Here is an 18,002-nt window from a genome sequence, read left to right on the forward strand (position 1 = left end):
GAGCGTAGTAGGGAGTAAGGGAGGATGGAGGCGGGGGAAGGAAATGCCAAAATAGGACCCCACACTGGACTTGACTCCTAGGTATCAGGGCCGTGGAATCCAGCAGGGGTTCTGAGGTTGACACCGACTCAGCGCCGAGGTTCTTCGTGATCTCTCACCCCCTCGGCTTGCATGGGTGGGTCCGGTAGGGCGGGTTGGAGGGAGTTGCGCAGGCGCAGTGAGGCTGGTATCATGGCGTCCAGGGCCAAGCGGCGTGCTTTGGGTGGTGGGGCTCCGCGGGTTCCAAGTGTTCCGGTCCCGCGAGACGAGGAAGAAGAAGAAGAAGATGAAGTGGAGGACGAGGACGAAGACGATGAAGACAGTGACGAAGAAGAGGATGAAGACGACGAGAGCGTCGACGAGGTGAGAACCACAGTCGACCCCAGCTTGGTTTAAGGCTGGGTTCAAACTTTCTGGCCGCCAAAGCCTTGTGACTGTGAGCTGCTCGGAGTAGCGACCTCCAGTACCTGAGGGTCTCTAAGCAGAAACTGGAGATGATAAACTAAGTCTTTTTGCACATGGCAGACACGGAAATTATTTTCAGACGTCCTACTCTGCCGGGTCGCCCCCCCCCCCCCTCGGAGAAAACCCGCCGCAACACTTCTCAGTGGCTTTTTTTTAAATTTAGTTCCAAAGCTAAAGCCCCAAACCCGCAGTAGACCAACAAGGGCCTGCAGTTTTTTTCTCTGCCCACCCTGCGGTCACTCCGCCCGGCTCTTGTTCCGTGGCTCACTCACAGCGGCCTTCTTTTCCTTGAAGGCCTTCTGTCCGTTCTACCAAGACCCGTATCAGAGGCTGGTCTTCATCCTGCAGTGTTTTCCATCCTTGTTTAGATCTCCCCTAAACAGTGTTTCTGCCTCCGGGGCGCCTGACCTTGTCCCGTTCACCAAGTCCGGGTGATGGGTTCTCCTAGAACTGGGTTCCTGTGTTTCAGAATAGCTCCTGCCGTGCTGCTGGACATTATAGGTACTTAATATCTGTTGAATGAGTAGTTAGGATTGAATGATCCTTAAGAGCACTGAATGCCCGATGGGTGCCTAAAACTTAGTAACGCCCAAAGCAGAATTTGCATTTCATGCTCCGGCTTCTAACCTTTGCCCTCTTTCTGTAAATGGCCCCCATATTCGCCAGTTGCTCAAACCCAGTAGTTTAATTCCTCCCTTTTGTCATCCTGCATCCAGTCTATCAGTAGATCCAGTTAGCTTTATCTTTGTCTCCAGACGCTTTTCATCATTGATTCTCCAGCATGTTAGTGCACACTTCACCGCCTGCCTGGACTCCTTCAGTAGCTTTTTTCCATTCTTGTTCCTGAACCGTCTCTCTCTACACCTGAAGCAGGAGAGATCTTTTATTTATTTTTTTGTACAAGATTCTAGGAATGCTAAGTACCGTATTTTGAAGTTTATCTTTTTTTTTTTTTTTTTTTTTTTAGTAATCTCTAAGGCCACGGGGCTCAAACTTACCACCCTGAGATCAAGAATCACACGCTTTTCCAATTGAGCCAGCCAAGCACACCCAGGGAGATCTTTTTTAAATGTAGGTCTATTCCCTCTTCCTTGTTCCGAATATTCCAGTGACTTTCCATTTCATGAATGAGAAAATCAGAAAGGCAGCTTGAGTGGCCACAACAGAATAATCAAGAGTGATGGGAAATCAAGTCAGAGATAAACATGAGTCAGAAGGGTGGATTCAGGGTTAGGGCTGAGACTGGCGTGGGTATATGATAAATCTTGAGTGAACAGAGCCTTCTCTTACGAAATAGCTCTTTGGCCCCTTGCCTTGAATGTGGTCTCACCTTTTTTCACTTAGAGCTTTAATTGGCTATTTTGCTAACTTTGGGTTGCAGAAATCAGTGCCTCTTGCATTAACATGGATAATCTGTTGCACTCTGGTGGTTAAAATCATCAATGTGGTAATCGTCATTGACATAGTAGCATGAGAAAATAGGCATTTTACATATACCATTGGAGTATAATTTGTTGCCTTGTCTTTGGAGGACAATTTGACGGTATCTATCAAAGTTTAAAATTGTTATGTATTCCCTGATTCAGTAATTCTACTTGTAAGAATTTATCTTCTGATAATAATGATAATACATGCTGTTCCAGGATCTGTATACATTGTATTAACTCATTTAACGTTTATGTCAACTCTCTGAAGTTGGGAATTGTCACCATTTAAGACTGAGGACACACAGAAAGTTTAAGACCGCACGTGTAGTGCAGTCTGTGTAGGGGAAAGAAGAAACAGGAAATAAATTTGATGATGTGTTGAAAACTTCCTGAAAGATTAACTTACTATTGGTAGTAACCTCTCAAGAGTAGAAGTTGGGGGGTGGGTAATAAGAGTTCAAGCCCTAATCTCTGTGGTCTTTGTAGTGTTTACCAATGATCTGTATCACTTTTTTGACTGAAGAAATTGTAAGGCTTTCAAGGGCAGTTCCGCACACTTAGTGGACAGAGTCCTTTATTTGAAGGCGGGGGGGGGGGGGCTTTTAGTTTCTGAGATGTTCACTATCCACAGCTCATTACTGTGATTAAGAAATCCATGGGAATTATTTTGGAAATTCAAAATCTGCCTTAGATCTGTTTAAAAGGAAGGAAGTGTGTGTGTGTGTGTGTGTGTGTGTGTGCGCGCGCGCGTGCGTGTGCGTGCGCACACTTGTGGGCAATAAGCCCGATTTAAAAAGCAGAGTGATAGGCTTTGAGGCAGCTGGCAGAGATAGAAAGTGGGTATGCGAACTTCAGGAAATGGGTGGGGGTCCTGAAAAGATGAGAAGAAGAGCGCTAGGCACGTTCAGTGCTCCCGGCCGTGTGGTTGGGGCTCTTGTTCGTGCTTATTCGAGACCCTCAGAGGGTAGCTTCAGCAGAAAGGGGAGTTTGTGGTAAGGGTGCAAGGGCATCGTAGACCTCCAAGGGCAGGAAGTAGCTGGGCTTCTGGAACCGGCTGGGGAGCCTGGGATGCCGTGGAGAACACGAAAAGTCTTTCACGTTTGTCTTTGCTTTACTGCTCTTTGTTGCATTCAAGATATTTGGTTCTTTTTCTGTTCCTACTCCATATAGCAGAGAACAGAAAATCAACAGCTTCTGAGATTTGTCGTATTTCGTCTTAATTCTAAATCCTGTCACTTGGGAGTGAGTGGCAGGGCTCTGTTTTACAAAGATGGCTGTTTGCCCTGAAACATGGCGGTTGGGGAGGCCGTTCCCAGGGAAAGCGGTGCTGGGCACATAATCCATCGGGTATCTGTGGCAGTGGGGCGGCCAGTAATAGCCTGGGACAGATGTCTGAGGCTTCTGTCCAGACGAGAAAATAGAAAACAACACCGGAAGGGTATTGTTTAGAGAAGTTATTCCTTTATAAGGAATACCTGACTAGTGATGAATTGTTTCGTGGTTTTGTTTGGAACACCCTCCTTCCCTCCGGGTTTTGCCGCTCACATCTGGCCGAACCTACCTCCGAGGGTCAGGATTTGACGTTTATAAACTGACCTTGATATTCAGCCCTTGGCAAATTTGAACAGCCAAGGGAATGCTTAAATATACGCACAGGCAGGGTGACTAGGCAAAGGCACGTGTGATTTTCCTCCGCGGCCTTCTCCGGCTAAGACCCAAATTCCAGAACCTGCTAAACTTGGAAGTATGGGGGAAAACACTATTTCATCAGAGCCCCCAAATAAGTGTGTCACTTAGCAGGCAAGGTATGACACAGGACTGACCTTGTGGCAGTTTTAAGTCTAAGCCTTCTCACTAAAACCCAGGCCTGATGTTGTCATTGTTTTGCAGAGGATCAAGGAGCCCAGCCACACACAGCTTCCTTTAGTCTCTTGCACTCACTCACCGGTTTCCTCCTGCCTTGGGGCCTTGGTGTGTGCAGTTCTTGGTGCCAGGAACTCTTATCCTCATGCCCAGCTCAAGCATCCCTTCTTTTTTTTTTTTCTTTTTTTTTTTTTTAATGTTTATGTATTTTTGAGACAGAGAGAGACAGAGTGCGAGTGGGGGAGGGGCAGAGAGCAAGGGAGACACAGAATCCGAAACAGGCTCCAGGCTCTGAGCTGTCCGCACAGAGCCCGACGCGGGGCTCGAACCCACGAACCATGAGATCGTGACCTGAGCCAAAGTCGGTCGAGCGTCCCTTCTCTAAGGGAAGACTTTGTTACCTGTTTTCCAAGCTGTTACGGCACCGTGCACCTGTGTTTTATAGCACGTATAGCTGCAACCTCACGTTTATTTGCATTAATGTGTTCTTCAAGTCTGTATTCCCCCCTAAACCGTACCCTCCACGAGGGCGGGACCATTCCTGCTTGCTTTGCTTACCTCTCCATCGTGAGTGCCTGGCACGGTGCTTGGTACGTGTGGCACTCGGTCAGTACCTGCCAAGGAAATGAAGCGTAGCCTCGGAGCCGTGGGCTGAACCAAACTGTAGGTCCTGCCAGGGACTTTTGAAGTGGTTGTGCTCTTCGTTCGCCCTTGCAGTCAGGTACATAATTTCTCCTTGGCGGCTGCTGTGGTGGTTTTCTGTGGGGCCGACTTGCTCTACTTTGAAACTAGATCACTCAGTTTTTTGTTTCTCAGGCTTTTGTGTCAAATGAGGAGATAGTGTGAAGGTGCTTTGTAACCTGTGCAGATGGCAGTCTTGGCACTTTTCTTGCCTCCTTAAAGCTCAGGCAGTGATAACATTTTCTTTGCGTCCTTTTTCTGGCATGTTCTGTAGATAGACATAGAGCCCAAAAGAATGGAGGGAGCAGGAGAAGAAAAATCTGCCAAGTAGAAAATAATGCCTGAATTATCTTAGGAAGTTACGTGTGATGACCTATTTTGTGTGTTATTTACAGGAAGTGAACGTTGAATTTGAAGCGTATTCCATCTCAGATAATGATTATGACGGAATTAAGAAGTTACTGCAGCAGGTATGGTCTCTGACTCTACACAGAACTTTGCTCTTCTGAGAAAATCCAGGCCATTCAAGCAACGCCAACTAGGTCAAATTCCATCCTTTATTTTAGAATTCCGTTCCTATTCTCTGGACCCTGCAGAGAAGGAAGAATGGTTTCCCTTCTTTTCCAAGGCTAACATACCCTGTTTTTTGCCTCATTAATATGTTATTAAGTATCTGTTGTCATAAAATCTTTTCCTTTTCATGTGCTAATTACTTGAACAACTCTTCTGTTTTTCTCTAATTCACATCCAAACTTGGTGGGGTAGAAGTTTTGTTTTGTTTTTTTTTTTAAGTTTGTTTATTTTTGAGAGAGACTAAGAGACTAGAGCAGGGGAGGGGCCGAGAGGGAGGGAGGGAGGGAATCCTAGCAGGCTCCACGCTGACAGCAGAGAGCCTGATGGAGACTAAAACTCCTGAACCTGGAGATTATGACCTGAGCTGAAGTAGGACGCTTAACCAGCTGACCCACCCAGGCTCCCCGGGGCAGAAGAATTCTTGCGGAAGAGTCTGTCCCGAGTGCACCAGCTGGTGCTACAAAATCCATGCTTGCTTCTGCTTCTAGTCTCCCTTACCCCGTTTAAGGTGGCTCCAGTGTCCTAGTCACATTCTTTGGCCTTAGGTCCTCCTCCTCCTCCTCTCTCTTTTCTGCTCTTTTGGCTTCTTCTCTCCCACACCTCCTGTATTACCACTGCCTCTTACATTTCAGTGCTTTTGGCTTGGATGCTCCTGGGCTTTTCCTTTCCTCCTGGGTTGTCTTTGTGGTCACATCGTGGATATTGCATTATTTGAATGTGGATATTAAAAGTTTTATTAAAATTTTTGCTTTGATTTTCATTTAAAGTAAGTATTTTTCCTCCTTTTAGCTTTTCCTGAAGGCTCCTGTGAACATTGCAGAACTAACTGATCTCTTAATTCAACAAAACCACATCGGGAGTGTGATTAAGGTAAGCGGGACGGTTGTTTGTTCTTATCAAATTAGTTCTTTGGCCTGTTAAGGTCCTCCTGGTGTTTAGTTGGCAGGCCAGGGGCTCAAATTGGAAAGAGGTGTAACTTCAGGAAGAGAGACTGGTTAGAAGCCATTCTAGTAATTTCCAAGATTATTGAATGCAGGGACCCAGGAGTGGCAACAGACGGTGAGAGAAGGGGGTGATTCGGAGGGTGTTTGGGAGATGAGATGAGATGTGATGGGGTTTCGTGAGTGGCGGGAAAGGAGTCGAGGGTGGCTCCCAAGCGTCCAGCTCGAGTGACCGAGATTGCAAACATGGAGGAGGGGCAGGTCGGGAGGGAACGCGAGCTTGGGAGTGCACCTGTCGTGTTAGGTCTGCCTGTGACACACGCACATGAGGTGTGAGCCTGAGAAGACTTGGCCCCTCTTAGCAGATGGGCGCTTGCCCGGGAGGGCGCGGGCAGACCCTGCCGATGCCGCCGTTACTCCCGAGCAACTGGCAGAGCCCGCGGAGGCGCCTCCGGTGGGGGCGGGGGTGGCCCGGGAGGGAGCATTTGGGGGACGCGCAGCGGGAGGGTGAATCCCGCCTGTGCGCCCAGCCCCTGGCGGTGCCTTCGGTTACCTGTAGCTGCCTAAGTGAAGCGTCCACAGTTTAGTGTCTTAGAATAGTAGGTCGTCTGTGTCGCCCGTTTGGACAGAGTTCAGTGAGGACAGGACACGCCTGCTCCGTGTCGCGCTAGCCCGAGAGGGTCAGCGGGGGCTGGAGGGCTCCCTTTCAGGATGGCCCACTCACACGACTCGCCCAGCCGAGGGGGGTCTGTAGGCGTGCTGACGACGCTGCCTCCGTCTTCGGTCCTCTGCCTTGTTTGCGCCTGCACAGTGACCTTTGGGACTGCGCGGTCTGGGCCCCGTGGAGGTTAACGTGCCCCCTGGCCGGAGTGCGTGAGGCCTTCTGGTCTTCCATCAAGGGGCGCGCGGAAGGCCCCGCTTTAGGTGACCGCCCTGTGACCTCCCCTCTGTGCCCCGGGCGCCGGACCAGCTGTAGGGTAAGGTCCGGGCTTTGTGGAGAATGGCTTCACCGCGTGAGATCGTTTGTTCACCTGATCCCTCGGACAGGAAGTTACCCAGAGCAAGACTCCGTAAGTGGTGTGGAGTGGCTTGCTTCGGTTTTCCGTCTCGTGTGCCTTTTCAGTCTGGGGGACACGTTACCGACCCTCCTCTACCTTCTGACCCTGTCCTGTGACCTTCCAACAAGCGGTCGCTTTTATCCTTGACACCGCTTACTGTCGGTGACGGGATTCAGCCCTCCCTTGGATGATTTCCCAAACGGCCCCATGGCTTCCGCGGAGGTACTTGAGGTGTCCCAGGGACAGAGGTTGGTGTCCTGAGGAGAGGACTGCCCAGAACTTTCACCGGAGCCTCTGGGACTGGGGAGTTGATTTAGACTCTTCTAGAGAAGACGGTCCGTCTGTTGGGCTGTGGAGGGAAAAGGGCGGTGGCGGGGGAGGGCCATGAGCTGCACTTGTGGGTTGTGTAGAGAGGCTCCACTTGTGGTGGAGTTGCTCAGGACTTAGGTGCAGAGAATTGTTTTGAACCAGGAGGCTTCAGGGGTGAGGGGAGGCATGGGGGGGGAGCTGTGAGTGGGCCAAGCAGACGGGGGGGCTCTTGCTGGGGGGGGGGGGCATGTGGAGGAGACCGAATGGGATTGGGACTCCAGCCCCACGAGAGGCACCCCCGTGTGACGTTGATGGTGGACGGCCTGTCAGGGAGGAACATTGAGCGTGCTCCGGGGAATCTTGACTGCTTATGAGCCCAGTGACCATTTGGGGGTGGTTTTTTTTTTTTTAAGTAATTTTTGTGCTCAATCTGGGGCTTGAACTCATGACCCCGAGGTCAAGAGTTGCATCCTCCTCCAACTGTGCCAGCCAGGTGCCCCCATTTTGAGGATTTCTTAGGATTTGACACTGAAGGTTCCTTTTTCGTCCCCTGGCGTTCCGTTGGTCGGTACTGCGTGTGTTGCCACGGTAGCTGGGAGACCTTGAAAAACGGTCTCGGGTTGATCTTAAGGGACCAAGGCTGGCATGCATACCCTTTTCTTTCTTTCCCTCTCTCCTTCCTGACCAGACATGGCCGGTCCTCTCACGGGCTGTTAGTGCCCTGAGTTACCTTCTCAGTCTCCATTAGCGTATCCACGTGATTACCTGAAACATCTCTCACCTTGGCATATAGTTTTATTTCCTAGGCCTTCGAGGCCTTACCTGAGCCACCACCCCCTTCCTTGTTCCCGCAGGATGAAACCGGTGGTCATTTACAGCCCGGGTCCGCAGGCGTGCGGGCCTTAAAGCCTGGTGGCCCCTTTGCCCGTCTCCTCCGCCCCGTTCAGCGTGGCCGGGCCCCTTTCAGTCACTGAGGTGTGACTTCCGGTGCCCACAGAGGCAGGTCCTGCTGTTCTCCACTCTCGCCCGGCGGCACCCTGCCACCGGCGGTGCGTCTGCTCCCTCGGCCTGCCCTCCGTGAAGTGGTCATGCTGAAGCGGGTGGCAGAGCCCTGTAAGCCCCTTCCCACGGGACGGTTTCCAGGACAGCGGGCAGCTGTGGGTCCCTGCTGTCCTTCTGGGGGAGAGCAGCAGCCTCCTTCTCATTTTGTTCAGCACGTGGTTCCCCAAGGACTCAGTCCGTGCCGGACCCCGCGCTCGGTACTGGGGATGCGCGGAGAGTTCGCAGCTTCAACAAACAAACAAGCAGCGTGAGGCGGTCCGTGTGGAGGGCGCGCTGAGGCCGGCAGGGGAAGGGCCGTCATCGAGCCGGGAAGTGCAGGGTAGAGGCCGGCATTTCATTCTTGGTTCTCAGTTCTTAATTCATTTCCCTTCTGGCCCTTCCTCTCCCGCGCGCGTGGTAGGCGTAAGTGGCACTCGGGCCTTGTCCTCCTTCACCGGGGCTCTGGAGTGTGGCTGTAGGTGAGCCAGTGTCGCTAGGGCTGGCTGCAGCTGGATTGCTTGGAAGACAGAGTGGCTTCTTTTAAGAGGCTTTAATTGTTCTGAGTTTTTTTTTTTTTTTCTTTTTTTTAACGTTTATTTTGGGGGGGATGGGGAAGGGGCAGAGAGAGAGGGAGAGAGAGAGAATCCCAAGCAGGCCTCTGTGCCGTCAGCCCAGAGCCTGACGCGGGGCTTGATCTCACGAACCGTGAGACCATGCCCTGAGCTGAAGTCAAAAGTCAGACACTTAACCTACTGAGCCACCGTATCTAGCATGAAGAAACCTGGAGCAGGAAGGGATCATCCACGGTGTAAAACAGGGGAACAGAATCGAGGGAGGTGAGCCGGTAGGGCCACGGCCACACGGTGCTTAGCGTGCGATGCTTCCCTACGGTGACGACAGCCGAGGAAAGTTTGTGAAAACCGAAAGAGGACTTCGTATTCTGCTGCTTCCCAAACATACAACTCTGATTTCTTTTTCAAACAGCAAACGGATGTTTCAGAAGACAGTGATGACGATGTGGACGAACATGAGATTTTTGGATTCATAAGTCTTTTAAATTTAACGGAAAGAAAGGTTAGTTTCACTGGATGACTGTTCATTAGACCGAAATCGCTTGTATTTAACACACGATGATAGTTTTTTATATCAAATAGCGATGCTATAAGGGTACAGACCCTTGTGAAATCTCACTGTAATCTTTTTTTAATACGAAAGTGTGTGTGTTACGAGTAATCTATGCCGTTCAGGGCCTTGAGTCCCTGTGAGAACCATCGGGCACTGGTGGCCTGGTGTCGGTACCGACACGGGAGCCGATGGCGCTGCTGTCCCTGCGGCCCTTGCTTTGACCGTGAGGCTTCGTTGCTTCCCGCCACGGAGGGCGCTTCGTCACCTTCGCTTGGGTTTTCATCCATCTCTTTGTTGACGGGAGTTCTGGCCAAAAAGGGAAAACCGGCTGTTTACGGAATCAGGTGCAGGTTACACTTCACCTTCAGGTTTTAGATGGACTGGAGTTGCCACGCCAGTGTGTGCGTGTCCGTGTGACCCTCTCTCACCGCTGCTCACGGCCGGTACACAACCCGGGTGGCGATGCTTCCGCAGTCAGCACTGAGGAAGCGTGGGAAACCGAGGACGTGGCGGGAAACCGCCTTTGCCGTGAGACAGAAGTCACAGCTCTCACTGTCACGTCGCCTCGTCTTTGCTTTGCAGGGTACGCGGTGTGCTGAACAAATTAAAGAGTTGATCCTGAGCTCCTGTGAGAAGAGCTGTGGGAAGAGCTCGGTTGACCAGCTGGACGCGCTTTTCAACGACGCCTCCAAGCCCGTGGGCTTTCTCCTCAGCGAGAGGTTCATTAACGTTCCTCCTCAGATCGCGCTGCCCATGCACCAGCAGCTCCGGTAAGAGACCGGGCCACGCGCCTCCGCACGGTTTTTCCCCGGTGGGTTCGGCAGAGCGATGCCAACCGTGTGTGTGGGGCGGGGGCAGCTGGAGCGGCCAGAGGGGAGGCCGTGTCCCGCGAGCCCTTGATTGCTTGTGGCCGTAGTCTGAACGGCCTTACAAGATTGACGGGGGTACAGGAACAGCTCATGTGGCCTCTTACCCGTTGGACTAAGGTTTCCCCCCCTCTTCCCAGATTTCTGTAGCATGGATGAGGTGCCAAGCGATACGCCAGTGACGAAAACTGGGTACAATTCCTAGATTCCACAGGGACGTTTTGTAACTAAGGAAGCGGTCCTGACACTGTGTGTCTGGCTTCTCAGGGTTTGTTGCTGTCGTGTTTTTATATTACGGGGTGGGGTGGGGGGGGGTTAGGTTTCCACCATTTTAACTGTAAGCAGGGCTCAGGCTCGGGATTGACTGGACCTTGAGGTAGAGCGGGGCGGAAATACAGACCGGCCCCCGTGCCGCGCAAACGCCCCTGCTCCGGGGCCACGGCGCTCGCGCGCTCCCGGTGGCGCTTGGTGGGAAGGGAACTGCCGGCCACGAGGACCCCCGGCTGCCGTGCGGCGGGCTTCTGCCGCGTGTCCTTTGCTGCGCTTCGCCTTTTTTCTGATCCGCTGGAGCTCGTGTTTGTTTGGTTTCACGGGAGGGTGATCTCCCTCCTGATCCTCTGTTAAGGAAAGCCAGAGGCTTTCCGTCTTTGTTCAGCCAGATGCAGAGGGACATTGTGGAGTTTCCAGAAGGAAAAAAGATTTAGGTTGCATTGCCACTCCACAGACTACTCTAGAATTTAGGGCACCTGTGTCCTACCGTGCCCTTTGTGCAGCAGGTCAGGAGTGAGTTCCAGACTCTAGTGCCGGGAGCCTAGTAGTCACCTGCTCCGAGGGCTTTGGTTATGGCTCTGTGCCTTTGTGGCTTTTTGTTAATATCTGTCCTTAAAAATGCACCTTCTTACATGTTGATGTCGAGTGAATTTGAGACTCGTTATTTACCGCGTATCCACAACTCAGCATCATCTGACTCCTCAGACTACTTACTATAAAACACTGCTGTAATTAATCGAAAGTGCAGTGGACTACAGAAATAACACTCGGTGCTTTAGAAGTGTCCAGACCTAACGTCGGTTCATTAAGCCTGTGTCAGACACGACAGAACCCACCGAAGAGGCCTCACTGCTTTTCTCTGTGCTCCGGTTCGTGGATTTCATGCATTTCACCTGACTCAGCAGGCAGACCTCTGTGTTACACCTTTTAGGAAAGAACTGGCAGAGGCACACAGAACGAACAAGCCGTGTGGAGAGTGTTCCTTCTACCTTCTGATTAGCAAGACGTTTGTGGAAGCTGGAAAAAACAATCCCAGAAAGAAACGGAGCAGCCAAGAAAAAGATGAGTTAATGTTTGCAAATGCAGAGGAAGAATTTTTCTATGAGGTAAGACTGGCCCGTTTTCACCTATTCGTTTAGATGTCAGTAAGGATCTTGACAATAAGCAGGATTTGTTGCTCTCCCGTTTATGTCAAAGTCCTTTGAGTATGGCCACTCTTCCTCCATACTGGCAGCAGCTGGCGGCTAACACAGGGCCTACACCTAGTAGGTTCTCAACAGGTTAAGTCGCCAGCTTCCCCCGGCCCCGTTGGTGACGAGCCTGGGGAGGAAAAAAGCTATGAACGCTCAGTGGTGGTCAGGCACTTACAATATGCTGACTAGAAGATGTTTAGTTCTAGAACCACTCCGTGAGGTAGACGTTAGTCCTGGTTTACAGATGGGGACGTGGAGTCCGAGGGAGATGGGAGCCATTATCTGAATCACGCAGCTGGTTGATGTGGAAGCTAGGGCAGGCCCATTCTCCGCCATGATGGCTCACACGCTTCTCCCTGCCCTCAGTCCTGGATGTCCTCCCGCTTTTGGGCTTTCTGGCACTTTCTTCCTGTAAAGGTATATTGTGCTACGATGGACCACCAGACACCAGAGAACGTGCTTTCTCACCCTGACCTCGTCTCAATGTTGAATCTGAGGGGTAACTTACTTTCCTGGATTAGAGGATATCCATCGCTATTAAAAAGACGCCCACTAAATACTAAAACACTACCAGATTCAGCACTGCCCTGGTTTTTCAGGAATAAATAGTGAAAATGTTTAGGCCTAAGCAGCACCTTAGACATTGTTTCAGGGAAGTATGTATGTATGGTTGGTTTAAGATGGCCTGGTTATGCAGACTTCCCTGTCGTCACACGACAGCTTTATGCCAAGGGAGCAGCCAGGACAGTGAGGAGAGACCAGTGTCTGAAGACCATGCTCATTAATTGTCAGATGTTAGGAGTCTTTCTTTCACTTTGCTGTTGCAAGATTATTTTGAGAATCAAATGAGATCATGAATACGAGCAGAATTATAAATACTGATAAATGATGGTGGCAGTACTCTCACTTAGCTGCCGTTCCCCTCATCGCGATGGGGCACCACTCTCCTCGCTCCTCCTGACTGCCCTGTCTGAGCTGTTTCTGTGTTCTGCTTCCGTTCGCCGTCATTCTTAAACATGTACCAAATACTATTCCTGGCTGCCACGTAAATGAGTTTTGCCTTTAGGTTGGCTGAATTTTTAACTTGATATATTTGCTTTAGAAGGCAATCCTGAAGTTCAACTACTCGGTGCAGGAAGAGAGCGACACCTGTCTGGGAGGCAGGTGGTCCTTTGACGACGTCCCGATGAAGCCCTTGCGAACTGTGATGTTGATTCCAGGTGACAGGATGGACGAAATCATGGGTAAACTGAAAGAGCATCTCTCTCTCTGACCCATTTCCCATGGGCAGCAGGGGGCTGGTTTTCGTTTTTGTAAAATTACCAGAAAACAGCTCAGATTACTGAAAAACTCATCACTTTATTCAGATTAAGGTCCTCTACAAAAAAGTAGGGTTCTGTCACCTGTGTCTGTGACACATTTACAAAATAGCTTTTTTTAAAAAAAAAATCTGGTCGAATTACGAATGGTTGATGAAGAGCTTTTCCAGTAAGAAGGAAAACGTGGAGTAGTAATTTAAAGAACTCAATAAAAACTTCCATTTTTTATTTTTAAATAATGTACAAAGTGTAACTCTTTTCGAGACTCTCTTGTGTGGGGTACGATGTCCGTATTCAAGTTGAAGGTCCTCACCTTGCTCCCGTGGATCAGCCGTGCGGCCCGGCTGGGGTACTGGCTGCACAGCACGCTCTAAGGGGAAGGTGCAGACGAGTCACTGCAAGGCGCACCTTTGCTCCGCGGTTTCCGGGCACTTCTCACACACGTTCTGTTCCTTCTTCATGGTTGACATGGGTGATAGGTGATCCATCACCTGGTGTAGAATATCCTTACTCTCACTGGGAGGCAGGTTACTGAAATAGTATTGTGGTGCCAGTTGCATAAATCTGTGGAAAACAAAGAGATGAGACTCCTTTCTTCTTGGGTGAGAGATACCAAACGTTACGAGTGGGTCCTTCCCACCCCCCGGAGAATCTACTTGTGGAACTGCTATTTAATTTGAACTCCTCAGTCTCAGTCTGCTTTTGGAGAGTAGATACTTCCTGTGGTATGCAGGGAACCCGTCCAGCTGCATTTCTAGAATCTCTTCTCTAGGGTTATGCCACACAGTGGAAGACGCCCACCGCTAACCACCGGGGGAAACCCGTACTCGCCCTAAGGCCCATCGTCACAACACGTCACATCAGCTGTTTGGGGAGCACTCTGGTGAGAAAGAGAGGGAGTATCTTTGCCTCTTCCTCTTATTAACTGATGCCGCTCCGCACCCAGCCACTGGCTACTTTGGGTTCCTGCCTCGACGTCACTGTGTCCGGGTCCAAGTGCACGTTCAGGTGGACCCAGCGTCTGTAGTAGCACCCGGGAGGGGATGCTACTCCTGCTTAAAACTCTCTAGTCGGTTCCTACTGCACTTAGGATAAATTCCAAGCTCTCGTGTGGCCCGGAAGCCCTCCACCTCTGGGTACCTGCCCGTCTTCCACCTCCCCCCTTCACCCCTTCCTTCCCCACTCGCTCCAGTCTTGGCACATCCGTTCCGAGCGGTGGCTCAGCCGTTCCTCCTCAGGTTTCCGCCTGCAAACACTACTTCTCTGCAGCTTTTTGTTCCTCTTAAGATACTTTATACTTTGTTTTGTACTTCTACACTGTATTCTTTAAAAAAAATTTTTTTTTAAAGTAATCTCCACACCGAACATGGGGCTCAAACTCATGACCCCAAGATCGAGAGCTGCACACTCCACCACGGAGCCAGCCAGGCGCCCCCCTGCGCTGTATAGTTTATGCTGTGTTCTCAAAGGCAGGAACGTTTAGATAATCATCCACAGAGACCTGCCATTAGTAAGTACTCTCCATGGAAATTCAGATTGGTGCCAGCATAAACTTCTACCTGAAAATGTAATAAAAACTAAATTTGTCATTTACTCAAGTAGGAGTTCAAAAGAACCCCTTTTTTGTCCGTTAAACTTACAGTTCGGGAGAGATTTCTGAGGTAATCCTGATGTAGTTGTTCTCTGCTATGCTGAACTTGTGGAAGAGAACCCACTCGGGCATCTTCTTGGTGATGGAGTAACCGGACCGGGGGTGCAGCTGGGCAACCTGCTTGTGGGTCAGCATCAGGTAGTTACCCGATCCGTCCACATCCCGAGCAATCTACAAGGCAAAGGTTTTAAGAACAAAGACTTTGTGTTAATATGGAGATTGACGGACAAAAATGTTTTCTTTTAAAGAGTCCTGACTATTTTGGGGCGCCTGGGTGACTCGGTCGGTTGAGCATCTGACTCTTGGTTTCGGCTCAGGTCATGGGTCTCAGGGTTCATGAGTTCGAGTCCCATATTGGCTCTGTGCTGACAGCATGGAGCCTGCTTGGGATTCATTCTCTCTCTCTCTCTCTCTCTCTGTCTCCCCACCTTCCTCTTCTCTCCCTCTCTGCCCCTCCTCCACTTACTTTCTCCCCTTCAAAATAAACTTAAAAAAATCTTTATGTAAAAAAATTCCAAAGTCTTTCATATAAAACAGTGAAAACTACAAATCTGCCACCCAAGTTTCCTCTTTTCAGATCTAAAAAATAAGCCAAAACTGTGTTTTGCCCCAAACTTTGAGACAGTGACGATACTAACTTTAGTATGGGCAGGGCAGTAGGTGAAAGACAGCAGTGCTACAAATGTTAAATGTTTGGGTCAAGGAGTAACCTTGCCGCGTGACGGGCAATGTACTCAAACGTCCGGTGTTTTGTGCCGGATGTTCTAGCTCATCTGACACAGTAACGCTGATGTAGGGCCTTTTCCCACACAGGTGAGGAAATCCACGTTGAAGTGCTGTGTTTTTTCTTTATGAAGACTAGAGTTTGAGTGGAAATACCCCAGTATTTCTCTTACTATGATGGGAAGAGCATGCTTACACCTGTAACGTGCTGTAATTTAGGGGAGCTACATTCGGCAGCCTTCATTTTGGAAAAGAAAGAAATGAGATGTTATCTTTATTTCTTTGTTGGGTATTAGTATCCCCCGTTAAATATGAACTAATTTGTGGGGCGCCTGGTGGCTCAGTCGGTGAAGGGTCTGACTTTGGCTCAGGTCATGATCTCATGGTTTGTGAGTTCAAGCCCCACGTCGGGCTCTGTGCTCACAGCTCTGTGCCTGGAGCCTGCTTCCCATTCTGTGTCTCCCTCGCTCTCTGCCCCTCCCCCGCTCACGCTCTGTCAAAAAATGAATAAACGTCAAAAATAAAATATGAAATAATTTGCAAACCGGTGAAGTGAGGGACTGTGTCTGATGTTCAGCCAAAAAGTGTTTTAATAACTTCCCCTCTGTAATGAAGAAAGACCTTTTGTCCTTTTGGACGAAGTGAACATATTCTGTCTTGGTCCTTAAGTTCCCTCGAGAAAATGTATATTTAAATATTAAATCTTTAGTAACCTAGAGGCTTCTCGGTTTTATTTTACTTTTTTTTTTTTTAATGTTTATTTGTGAGACAGAGACACAGCATGAATGGGGGAGGGGCAGAGAGAGAGGGAGACACAGAATCGGAAACAGGCTCCAGGCTCTGAGCTGGCAGCACAGAGCACGACACGGGGCTCGAACTCAACAGACCGCGAGATCATGACCCGAGCCGAAGTCGGACGCTCAACCGACTGAGCCATGCAGGTGCCTCTATTTTACTTTTTTAAATAAAATTTTACTTGAGAGAGAGAAAGAGCCTACACGCATGTGTGTGGGGGAGGGGCAAAGGGAGGGAGAGAGAATCCCAAGCAGGCTGTGTGCTGTTAGTATAGACCCCAGCGCTGAACCCACGAATGGTGAGATCACGACCTCCAACTCAAGACTAGTATGCTTAACTGACTGAGCCACCCAGGTGCCCTGGTTTTCGGTTTTAAAGTTAACATCAATCAAAGAATCATCCTAAGTGAGAGATTCCTAACAGAATCATGGGAGATTTGGTAAAGACCCAGCCCGAAGACGGCCCTCCCCGTTCTCACCTGCATGAAGTAGCCGGACAGAAGAGCTTTCTTTATGTTCAGAGCGTTTTCCTCGGAGCCAAAAGCAGGGTCTGCGCAGGGAAGCTCGATTCGCTTGACAATTTCCAAGAGTTCAGCTCGGATGACGTCCGCCATCCTGAGTGCGCAGCAGTTGAGGAAGTGGTCGTGACACCACTTTTCAACACAGTCTGGGAGGGAAAGAGGAGTAAAAGAAATGACTTGCCATAAGCGGTAAGAGCCCAGGCCAGGAACAAGGCAGGATCTCTGTGTCCTCTGGACTCCTCCCCTAAAGAGGCGGTCACCTAAGTGACTGGGAGGGAGGCTGCGGTGGTTCCGGGACCCCGGCGAGCTCCACGAACAGCATGCTGCTGGCACTGACCAGCGAGTGGGTCACCCTTCGTCTGCAGCTCTGAAGGGGCACGGGAGGCTGGCCCCGACTGACACCCGTCTTGTGTACACGGCAAGGATGAACGAGGCCCCAACGTTTGATCCAACTAAGGAGAAAAGCATACGGTAGAAGTCCCCTGAGCCGTGAAACTCTCTCTGCATGTTTATAAGAAAAGGATCACTACTGGGCCGAGCTGGAAATCGTGGGAAGCTCACCTTCCTGCCCTAGCTGCAAATTTGTATTGCAGTTCAGTCACCTGGTTCAGCGCGAAGTTCTTTCGTGCCACCTGCAGTCACTTAGGGTGGATCCGGCGTTCTGCCTTGCCCTGGTGGTGCCCCCGGCCTTGGCACAGTGGGCAGAAGAGCCCGGCGGTGCGCTCAGGCCCACTCAGCGCGACAAGAGCACGTACTTGGGCAGACAACGGCCACCCACCCCCCCTTGCTCTCAAAAGAGGCCACCAAACTCCCCGTATCTTTTCTGGCTCCACTGACAACTTTTCCTTGTCAGCTGTGAAAAATGAGTCCCCCGCTCTACAGAATTCTGCCATTCAAGCGGCTGTCCTGTCTTCCAGTTCACTTCCCATCCTATCGGAGCAAAGGAGGTATAAGACGCTTCATGGAAAACGAAGGTCCCCTTGCAGGAAGGGAACTCACCGGCTGCCTTCGGGGGCCCAGCCTTCACCACACCGCCCTGGCCTGTCGGCCCCTCGGGCGGCTCTTCCCGTCTTTATTAATGCCGAGCACTGGAGTCGCCCACGTACGTGTTTCCAGTTCCCTTTCCGCTGGGTCCCTCTCCTG

General features: G+C 50.4%; 2 protein-coding genes across 6 annotated transcripts in view; one reads left to right on the forward strand and one right to left on the reverse strand.

The window, feature by feature from the left end:
• The first annotated feature begins 204 nt into the window (after nucleotides 1–204).
• On the forward strand, nucleotides 205–13,406 carry LOC102962334 (BRCA2 and CDKN1A interacting protein). Of its 2 annotated transcripts, none has more exons than XM_007079701.3 (7): nucleotides 205–402; nucleotides 4,871–4,945; nucleotides 5,838–5,918; nucleotides 9,382–9,471; nucleotides 10,105–10,292; nucleotides 11,590–11,764; nucleotides 12,954–13,406. In XM_007079701.3, exons 1-7 carry the CDS (start codon nucleotides 232–234, stop codon nucleotides 13,122–13,124), a joined length of 951 nt encoding a protein of 316 aa, XP_007079763.2. In that variant the 5' UTR covers nucleotides 205–231; the 3' UTR covers nucleotides 13,125–13,406. The 2 variants fall into 2 exon arrangements, with proteins under 2 accessions (XP_007079763.2, XP_042817226.1); XM_042961292.1 differs by having other exon boundaries at nucleotides 12,957–13,406.
• Nucleotides 13,366–18,002, reverse strand: part of DHX32 (DEAH-box helicase 32 (putative)) — a 50,853-nt gene continuing 46,216 nt past the window's right edge. For all 4 annotated transcript variants that reach the window (XM_042961291.1, XM_042961288.1, XM_042961290.1 and 1 more), the window contains 3 exons: nucleotides 16,818–17,005; nucleotides 14,811–14,992; nucleotides 13,366–13,734 (listed from right to left, as the gene is read on the reverse strand). In XM_042961291.1, the coding sequence (XP_042817225.1) occupies nucleotides 13,563–13,734; nucleotides 14,811–14,992; nucleotides 16,818–17,005 (542 nt within the window). In that variant the 3' untranslated portion in view covers nucleotides 13,366–13,562. The remainder of the gene's footprint in view (nucleotides 13,735–14,810; nucleotides 14,993–16,817; nucleotides 17,006–18,002) is intronic.

Source organism: Panthera tigris, chromosome D2 (assembly GCF_018350195.1).
Source record: "Panthera tigris isolate Pti1 chromosome D2, P.tigris_Pti1_mat1.1, whole genome shotgun sequence".
NCBI classification, from domain to species: domain Eukaryota; kingdom Metazoa; phylum Chordata; class Mammalia; order Carnivora; family Felidae; genus Panthera; species Panthera tigris.

Excerpts from the sequence above, each read along its gene's own strand:
- LOC102962334 (XM_007079701.3), top strand. The coding sequence starts at position 232 with ATGGCGTCCAGGGCCAAGCGGCGTGCTTTGGGTGGTGGGGCTCCGCGG. Across the intron at positions 4,946-5,837 it reads TTAAGAAGTTACTGCAGCAG|CTTTTCCTGAAGGCTCCTGT; the intron begins GTATGGTCTCTG and ends TCCTCCTTTTAG. Across the intron at positions 5,919-9,381 it reads ACATCGGGAGTGTGATTAAG|CAAACGGATGTTTCAGAAGA; the intron begins GTAAGCGGGACG and ends TTTTTCAAACAG.